Source organism: Dendrobium catenatum, unplaced genomic scaffold, assembly GCF_001605985.2.
Source record: "Dendrobium catenatum unplaced genomic scaffold, ASM160598v2 fragScaff_scaffold_261, whole genome shotgun sequence".
NCBI lineage: Eukaryota > Viridiplantae > Streptophyta > Magnoliopsida > Asparagales > Orchidaceae > Dendrobium > Dendrobium catenatum.
Window position 1 is genome coordinate 1305207 of NW_021318723.1, and position 10629 is coordinate 1315835.

Here is a 10629-nt window from a genome sequence, read left to right on the forward strand (position 1 = left end):
TACAACCTTATAATATATGATGATAATAGTTTAAAAATTTATGTAAAGATAAAAATAATAATATTAGGATAATTTTATATCTATCGAATTTATTCTAAAATTACTTTAGTCTTTCATATTTTAAATTCAGATGCTTCCATTATTGATGAGGTTATCTGTAATAGAGATTAATACTAATAAAAAACTTGAAAAAATAACTAATTAAGCACTTAAATACTTTTTGTTGTAAATTATGATCTAATAATTATTTTATGCGAGTTCTTCAACATAAATGAAATTTGAGAAAAAATGGCTCACAAAACCTTTATAGTAAACTATAATGAGTCAACATTGTGGAATCACTTGACGGGTGGTATTTTGTTGAAGGAAAATTTTAACTTGCCAAAGTTATAATTGTGGTATTTTCATATAAGGATCCTTTTCATATAGATATATGTATTTGATATAGTTTATGAATTTTATTAATTTAATGTTTAAGAAAAATAATATAGTGTTATTTTTTTATGATAAATTTTATAAAATAAAAATCAAGAAAATAATGATTATAATTAATAATTAAATGAATGTTTAAATAAAAACGTCGCCCATCTGCCAATCCGAACGAGACGATCATTACAGGATTTCATCTGCCCTCTTGGCAATTCCGTAATTTACGAAGACTCCAAGGGCAGTTACTTAGTATTGCTTAGCGTCACTATAAACGGTCCCGTCCCGCTGCAGGAGCACAAGAGCTTATCTTTCTACTCGTCTTACCATCAGCTCCGCCCACGGAGAGGCGAGGTCGAAGCGGCGCGGGTTAGCGGGACACCGGCAACGGAAGCGGAGGTATGATGCTCCCAGGTGTTGAGCTTGCTCGCCGGCGCCGCCTCCACCACCGGAATGACTCGTATCTGCGAGGCCCGTCGGAACCCTCGTCCGCCGCTCAGCCGCAGCCCATCGACCAGCCCGCCGCCGCTGCTGCCCGACGCCGACTAGAGGAGAAGCTTCGACGTCCTTTCGCTGTATCTCGTTCTCCATCCTCTTCACCTTCAATAAGCTCCCCCTTCCCAAGGTAAATCCCGCCCAGTTTTCTACTGGATTTGTTTATTTTGTTTAGTTTAAATCAGAGATTAATCGTGCTTTTCATGTGTTGTTGTGGTCTTCAATTAATGAACATTATATTCGGATAAGATTTTTCGATTATTGCAGGAGCAGTTTGATTATTTATCAATCAAACAGTTAAAAATAGGATTGATATTGATAGCGAAGGTAAAAAGACATGGATGTAATGATGTTGATAATAATTACTGGCGGAAGATATTGATGGTTTTTTGTGAATTTGCTTTATGAATAAGTTGCCTGATTGTAATTTGAGTGCTGGTTTATTTGAATTTGTGGTGTTTGATGTAAGCTTGGCCTGGTAGACTCTCAAAGGCACACGTGAATTATGGTAAATTGGGGAAAACAAGAACTTGAGGTAAGTAGGAAATTAATAAATCTATTATATTTGGATATTTGGAATTCTGATTTGTATTTGGGATGTGATTTTCCCACCTTGAAATGAAGTTGGATTGTGAGAATTGTAATTAGAACATAAATTAAGTTTAGATGAGGTTATAACTTTGTGAACATCATTGTGGAGTTTGCAATGGTGCTGAAATCTGTCTTCTTGCTTTAACCCTTGTGTTTGGGATGGCAGCAAGGTGGTAAATACCTAATCTCATTCTTGAACTGATTTTTGCAAGGATAGATAGATGCATATGGCTTTAGTTAAGATAGGGGTAACAAACTTGTCTCTAAACTTAATTCTGGTACGATTGCAGGTAGATTTGTGAAATCTATTTCTGTCTAGCTACTCTAAGGGGGTGTTTGGTATATGATTGGATTCAATTTTAGTAGGATTTACTAAATCCTGTAAATCCAGATTTAGTAAATCCTAGACTCATAAATCCTGAAAAGTGTTTGGTATGACAAATTTTAAATCATGTAAATCTAGAAAAGTTTTTTGGCAACAGATTACACGGGCGCCGCGGTAAGAAGTTTCGCAACTCATTAAATCCGAATAGGAATGAGATTAGGATTTAGACGGATTTACCAGATTTATGCCGTTACGCTAAATCCTACTATAAACGACGGACTAATCCGATACCAAACACCCTCTAAGATTGACTTGATTCTTATGAGAATTCCTTATAGCATTTGGTTCATAATTCTTGTATGTGTATGAACAACTATCTGTAAAAAATGAGATATATTCTCAGTTTTAAGAACAAGTTGATATGGGGACACTGTTAGACCAGACTAAGCTTAGTCTGGTGCAGTTGCAGTTTCCACTTTCCTCCCCTGTTGTTCTGCCGCAGGTTCCACCTTCTGTGCAACTTTTCTCTGCCTCATACTAGGTGGCTCTTAGCCATGTGATGCTTAGACTTTATATAATGTGTACTGTATTCTGTAATGAGGGCAAGGAAGAGAGCTTAAAGAAAAAGTTTCCTGTAGTTATTTGGTTTTGCTTCAGTGCTTATCTTACCTTCTTCTCTGCTGTATACCTTGATCTCTGTTCATGTCTTTCTACAGACACATGGTGTTGTAACTAGGATTGAAAGGGAGATGGGCGAAAGCGTTTATTCCAAATTTATGGGGTTGAAGCTTCCTGACCATACATAGCTTCAAGATGGTTTATGGCAGAAATTTATATTTGATATATAAGAAAGTAACACCACGCAGTATATTGGATTATAAGAAATAGAGGTTAGGTGTTATATAATATATAATAATTTAATTAATATTAATAGTTTTTTTTTGCATTGAGTTTTAAGGATGTTTTCATGTGGGGGTGTTAACGATTCGTTCTTGAGTAGATCCAGCCTTTGCTCAAGATTGGTTCCAAGACATTTGATCCGCTCTATAAAAGATCCCCATTTATAAATATCTTTTGAAAATTTGGAGCAATTTTTTCTCAATATAGTTTAATCATATGTAAATAGATATTAATCGATTTGGTAGATGTGATTTGACTTTCCTTTCATTATAGTTTTATATGAAAAATACTTTCTTTTTCATTAAACTGTAAAAAAGTTGCAGTTTTTGTAGAGTGTATTATTTTAAATGTAGCTCTTTTAATTTTTTTTTTAAATTTTGGAGGGAATATTTTCTCACATTGTGGCTTAATATGTACATAGATAACCGCTATAAGGCTCAATCCCAATTCTTGGTGGGCAAGGGCCAACCACAGCCTCTGATTACGCTAGTTGACAAGTTCTTACATTTGGTAAAGATTTGTTTCTACCAATGCACAAATCGTAGTATGAGAAAATTTACTTGTTATTTTGATTTTTTTTTCATCAAAAACAAGTTTTAATTTTTGTCCTACAAATGTGTACATTTTGATGAAAAGAAAGATAAATAAGTTACTTTGAAGGCAATAAGGATATCACCCTTAGAATTTTATCCCTTCGACCGTATGTTTACTTCTCAAGTTTTAGTTTCTTAGATATAAAAAACAAACTGTATGAGTATTACCCCTGCTTTGCATACCTGGCAGTGCAATATTTATCAAAAACGCTATCTGGCATCAATTAATTAATTTATAGTCCATCACAACTGCGTAAAAACACCACCCCCTGTTGAATATGTCAAATATTTATTTCAACTTCAAAGGAACAAAGGGTGTATAATTTCTTAGAACTATAATTTTGAGTCAGTTTGGGATGACTATACCATTTTATAAAGTTAATTGTGAAATTGCTATAGAGGAAGTAGTTTTTTCACTACATAAAATTTTGAAAAGAGTAAGAAAGCAATAGCCAAACGGAATTGTGGTTGATTAAAAAAAAAAAAGAGCAAAGTAACAAGAAAGCTGGCCAAAACAGACTCTTCATCTCCCTTCTTCAACATAGCAGAAGAATGGGCTCATTAATTTGCTTGGTAAATCATTGGAAAATATTATCTTAACAAAAGAATCACCTCTTCTTCTAGCTTATTATGGCTGTATTTACTAGCTGAAAACCTCTGTTTCCATGTTCTCCATAGATGGATGAGGAGCTCAACAACAAGTGTGCAAGACAACTCAAGGCAAGTTCATGAGAACAGAGGCACAGCAAAGCAAGGTGGTGAGCTCTCAAGAAAACCGTCGAGGGTCGACATCTGTGCTGTGTGTCTGGATGGCTTTAGAGTACAGCAGCAGGTCATCTGGTTGCCCTGTGCTCACAGATATCACTCCAGCTGCGTCCTCCCCTGGCTTGCAGATCATTCTCATTGCCCATATTGCAGAACAGAAGTTCCTAGTTTGGAATTGCTTTCTGACAACGCGCTTTGATGACAAATGCCAGAGGAATGGTATGCTTCTGCTTGTATTTTCGCTCTTTTCTCTGTATCTTTTCTTCCATTTCTGTGTTTAGATCTCTGTCTTCTATTTTAGTTTGCCTAGGCTTTTTATGAAGATGTAATTAAGTGTGGAGCATGAGAGTTTAAATGGCTTTAAGATGTAAAATGCCATGATTGTTGTATTCTCTTAATTTACTGGGAATGAATCACATGTTCTACTTCTGGAACATGTCTGAGTTGAACTGTTGTTCGTCACTTGGATTAAAAAGCTCTTCCAAACGCTTTGTATTGATGCTGAAGGAATAGATCTGTTGGTGCTTATTCTCTCGAGTTGCCAAGTGCATTAGATTTCATTGATTAGGAATTTAGCTGAGATTTGTTCATCTAAGATTGCAAGCCACTTAATTGCTTTTACAAGGGAGAAATTATTGTGCAGAGTTCGAACGGGAAGAACCGTCTGGATTGTTGGTAAATCAGCAAATACTCACAAAATATTCAACGAATACTCACAAAATATTCTTCAAATACTCACAAAATACACAATAATACTCACAACTGAATATTTGTTGAGTATTTATTTAGTATTTATAAATACGGAGTAATTATTCAGTAAATATGCAGCAAATTCATATGGTGGGATTTTTCCCAGCTGGACACTGCACAAAATAATTTCTTAAAAGAAGGATTATAAATTGCATCAGGATATGCTTGAAATTTTTTGTATTTTATTATTAGTGTGATAAAAATCTTCATGTATAATGTTAATTTTAAAGGAAATCTAATCATTTTAAAGACAATTTTAGTAAAATTTATGCTTAGGCTTTTAGGTTTTGGTGGTCTTCTAATCTTAATTGGGTCGCCTTCTTTTGTAACAAAGAATACTATCACTAATATGGAATACAAGGAGGGTAGCCGTACACGTTACTTTGCTTTATTTTAGAGGTTTATCTTAAACATTCTATTAATTAAAAAAAGTGCTTAAGGCTAATTATTGATGATTGTGCGTAGATCAATTAGAAATAATAATAATAATGATGATGATGATGATGATGATGATAGAAAAAACTCAAATTAGTTCTCAAACTATTCGTTTAAGGTCAATTTAATACAAACATTTTAGTCGTTCGAATATATTCACAGATATCACTTTAGTTGCGTCCTCCGCTGGCTTGCAGATCATTCCCATTGCCCATATTGCAGAACAGAAGTTCCTTCTTTGGAATTGCTTTCTGATAACGTGCTTTGATGACAAATGCCAGAGGAATGGTATGTTCCTGCTTGTATTTTCGCTCTTTTATCTGTAACTTTTCTTCCATTTCTTTTCTTAGATCTCTGTCTTCTATTTTGATTTGCCTAGGTTTTTTATTAAGATGTAATTAAGAGTGGAGCATGAGAGTCTAAATGGCTTTAAGATATGCCATGATTGTTGTATTCTGTTAATTTACTGGGAATGAATCACATATTCTACTTCTGGAACATGTCTGAGTTGAACTGTTGTTCGTCACTTGGATTAAAAGGCTCTTCCCAACGCTTTGTATTGATGCTGAAGGAATAGATCTGTTGGTGCTTATTCTCTCGAGTTGCCAAGTGCATTAGATTTCTTTGATTTAAAAGACTTTGGATTAGGATTTTAGCTGAGGTTTGCTCATCTAAGACTGAAAGCCGCTTAATTGCTTTTACAAGGGAGAAATTATTCTGTGCAGAGTCGGAACGGGAAGAACCGTCTGGATCGTTGCGTATTTACTGAGTACTCAGTAAATACGCAGTAAATCAGCAAATACTCATAAAATACTCAGCGAATACATACTAAATATTCAGCAAATACTCACAAAATAGTCAGTAGAACTGAGTATTTGTTGAGTATTTACTTAGTATAGTAAATATTTAGTAAATATTTAGCAAATTCAGACGGTTTTTTCCGTTTGGACTCCACACAGAATAATTTCTTACTAGAAACTGTTTTAAGAAATAATAAAAAAGCCGTATCACACGAAGCTTTAGTCTACCAACTTTATAAAATTCATTCCAAGTTAGTTTAAAAGAATCAAATTTTTATAGTTGGGGGACTAAATCAAAATAATCTTATACTCTTTAGACTAAAATAGTTATATACAAATTATCGGGACTATTTTGAAATTTATGATATCTATATAAGTTTAAATAAGAATTCAGTTCTATTTAATTAAAAAAGATTAAAGATCATACTCTAATTAATATTTTTAATTCTGAAAATTAAGCATATGACTTAATTGGAGATAACTTAATCGTTACTCCATTTGGACTTCAACTCCCTTTCTACTGCTTTATTGTACAGTTTTTTTTTGGAACGGGGTATCTACTTGCTGCAACATTCAAAGAAAGTGCATGACGGCGTAACTAATTCCTCGGTGGACCTACCAGCAACCAACCCCATAGGTCTAGTGCCACACAATTATTTCTCCTCATTTAAGATGTCACGCCGTATGAGAGGAGTAAAACATTGGCTAGGGGCTCTCGCCCACCTACTCAGCTAAGCCTGGTGGGGTCAGTTTATTCTCAATTGAGAGGTAAATTTATACTTTTATTACAACCACGGCTAAAAAATCTTGCAATTTGATGCAGTACCGGTTATAGGTTAAGCATTCAATAACAAAGGACCATCTTACAAACGGCTAACAAACTTATATTCCCACTACCTCATTTTCTGTTTTGATACGTTGTTACTTTTAGTACCTTTTTACTTATTAGCTAAAAGAGGAAAATAGAAGAATTACATATAGGTGAAAGGAGAAGAAGGAGAGAGGCTTTGTTATCTTTTACACAATAGTTCTTTACTCAATAGAATACAGAGAATATAGAGGTATTTCTCCATTCCCGTTATTTTCTTCTATTGTTGTATTCGTTTGCTTATTATCCAGGTGCCGCCGGTCCTGTACTAGGTATCAGTTGGTATCAGAGCCATTCGCTGGAAGGAGAATGACGGATAGAGGCAAGGAACCAGTACGGGAGGAAGTCCGCACCATTGATGCGTTGTGGACAAATAAAGAAAGAGTCAATCAGAGAATTGACGAGTTGGCGGCGGAGATTCAACGTTTGGCCGTTGAAGTTCACCGGGGGTTCAATCCCACCAGGGCGAGAGAGCGTTCACCAACCCGTGATCGGGAAGAGACGCATGCACATAGGCGAGCTCCCAAAAGAGAGAATGAAGAGGGACGACAGAGGAGATACTTACAAATCAACACACCCGACCCTGACGAGTCGGAGGACGAAACTCCCCCCACGCCAGCGGAACTATGATCCTAGGGATTCCAGTGAAGGGGAGACGGATCATAGGTGCGCTATAGATTGGCACCGAAACAGAAGGCTCCCTCGTTTTGAACATTCGGTGGGCGAGTTCAAGGTGAAGCTCGACATTCCATTTTTTTACGGACACTTGCACATTGAGGACTATCTGGATTGGGAGAAGGCTATCGAGAATTTTTTTGATTACATGGACATTATTCCCGAGAAACAGGTGAAATACGTAGCTTGTAGATTGAAGGGAGGTGCCAGTGCGTGGTGGGAACAGACACTACAAACCCGACGGAGGGAAAGACGGGGCTCCATCAGCACTTGGAAAAAGATGAAACAGCTCCTACGAGCTCAATTCCTGCCTACCGATTTTGAGCAGATCTTATATATGAGATACCAACATTGTGCGCAAGGACTTCGCACCGTTAGTGAATATACCGAGGAGTTCAATCGATTGAGCGCGAGAAATGACCTTCATGAATCGACCACACAATTGGTCGCTCGGTATATCGGGGGCCTCAAGGAGAGCATCCAAGATAAGCTAGAACTGAATGCGGTATGGTTGATGCCGCAGGCGGTAAATTTGGCCATGAAGGTGTAAGTGCAACAAAAAAGCAAATCAAAAACCCCCTACAACAGACGACATTGGCACGAGTCACATACAACAAATACAAAGGGAAGTTCTCAATCGATGACGAGAACTACACCGACAACACCAGTATCTGCATCTTCCAGCACAGGAGGTGAAGGAAAATCATTGCTCAAGCCGAAGACAGCCCCTCACGCCAACCCGTATGCAAATCCCACGACGTTAAAGTGTTTCCACTGTTTCCAGCCCGGACACAAGTCAAATGAGTGTTCGCAGAGGCAGCAGGTCCAATTTGTGGAAGCTGATGAAGGCGAGGACCCCGAACATGCTGAATTAGAACCGGAAGAGGTTATTGAAGAGGTTCAGGCAGATGAGGGAGAGCCGTTCCTTGGAATTTTAGAAAAATTACTATTGGTACCGAGACAGGCCAACAATTCCCAACGTCATACTATTTTCAAAACAAGATGCACCATAGCGGGAAAGGTGTGCGATCTCCTAATTGATAGCGGCTTCACAGAGAACATAGTTTCAAGATCCCTGGTTCAAGGCCTACAGCTTAAAACAGTTAAAAATTCACAGCCCTATAAAATTAGTTGGGTGAAAAAGGGCATATAAATTTTGGTTACTGAATCTTGCCGGTATCATTTTCAATTGGGAAACAATATGTTTGCGACGTTTTATGTGATGTCCTCGATATGGATGTTTGCCATCTGATTTTAGGGAGACCATGACAGTTTGATGTGGATGCACATTATGAAGGCCGAGCAAATGTATACTCGCTCGATTGGCAGGGCATAAAGTTAATGCTATTTCCTAGAACAACTGAGAATTCAGCGCCAAGTAAAGGAACCTCCAAACAAGCCGCCGCACATTTGGTGTCAAGACCTATGCTGCTGCAAAGCTGGCGAGAGCCCTCGCCTATGTTTTCCTTGTCAGTTGTGGAGACAACGACAGCTATGAAACTGTCAGGAGCAGCTCCAGCAGAGGATATTTGCAATCTCCTCAAACAGTTTATGGATGTTTGTCCAGACGAATTACCTGCCGAACTTCCACCGCTCCGGAACATCCAACATCAAATCGACTTTCACCCCAATGCCATTTTTCCCAACTTACCGCATTACAGGCTCAACCCGAAAGAACAACAGATCTTGGCCGGGATCGTTGATGATTTAGTACAAAAATAGCTCATACAAACGAGTTTGAGTCCATGTGCAGTTCTGGCACTGCTAGTACCGAAAAAAGACAGCAACTGGCGAATGTGTATCGACAGCCGAGCCATCAACAAGATCACATTCAAATACAGATTTCCGATGCCGTGAATAGTGGAGCTGCTCGATAAGCTTACGGGATCAACATTTTACTCCAAGGTAGACTTAAGGAGCGGCTACCACCAGATTCGTGTCCGACCAGGAGACGAATGGAAGACAGCATTTAAAACACCCAAGGACTGTATGAATGGAAGGTTATGCCGTTTGGCCTGTGTAATGCGCCTTCAACTTTTATGCGGGTGATGAACGAGGTTTTGAAACCTTTTCTGGATAAATTTTGTATTGTATATTTTGACGACATCTTAGTGTATAGTGATAACCGGCAGCAACACATTCAACACGTGAAATCTCTTTTTGAGCTGTTAAGGGAGCACAAACTGTTTGTTAACCTTCCTAAGTGCGAATTCGCAACCTCCCACATCCGGTTTCTGGGCTTCATCGTCTCGGCAGATGGTATTCATGTGGATCCCGCTAAAGTTGAAGCTATACAAAATTGGCCAACACCCTCAACATTCTTTGAGGTCCGTAGCTTTCACGGGATCGCTAATTTGTACATGCGATTTATCAAGAATTTCAGACTTATGATTGCTCCCATCACAGATGTCCTGAAGCTCAAATCCTTTCGGTCGGATTACAACCAGGAACAAAGTTTTCAAAAGATCAAAGATGCTCTCACGTCCGCACCTGTTTTAGTGCTTCCAAGTTTTGATCAGTTGCTCACGGTAGACACCGACGCATCCGCCATTGGCATTGGAGCAGTGCTATCGCAGTTGAGCAAACCACTAGCATTCTTTAGTGAGAAGTTGTGTCCCGCTAGACAAAAATGGACAGCTTATGAATAAGAATTATATGCGATGGTTCGTGCATTAAAACACTGGGAATCTTACCTACTACATTAAGAATTTATTCTATGTAGTGATAACAAAGCACTGCAGCACATAAATACCCAAAAGACAGTCAACCGGATGCATGCCCGTTGGCTACTCTTTCTACAAAGATTCACGTTCACTCTCAAACATAAGCCAGACAATGAAAATAGGGTGGCGGACGGTCTCAGCCGAAAAGCGGCACTTCTTACCAGTTTACAATCGGAAAATGTGGGTCTTGAACATTTGAAAGAGCTCTATGACGGTGATGTGGATTTTGGAACAATCTGGGAACAATGCAGTGAGGGCCAACAGGTTGAAGACTACTCCGTCC

The 10629-nt window shown here is 38.1% G+C and overlaps 1 protein-coding gene across 1 annotated transcript; it reads left to right on the forward strand.

Annotated features, from left to right (window-relative positions):
* Positions 1-718: 718 nt before the first annotated feature.
* LOC110115296 (RING-H2 finger protein ATL33-like) lies at positions 719-5718 on the forward strand. The gene is made up of 3 exons (XM_020848485.2): positions 719-1051; positions 4009-4223; positions 5478-5718. The coding sequence occupies exons 1-3, from the start codon at positions 828-830 to the stop codon at positions 5546-5548; spliced, it is 510 nt and encodes a 169-aa protein (XP_020704144.2). The 5' UTR covers positions 719-827; the 3' UTR covers positions 5549-5718.
* The last annotated feature ends 4911 nt before the right edge of the window (positions 5719-10629 follow it).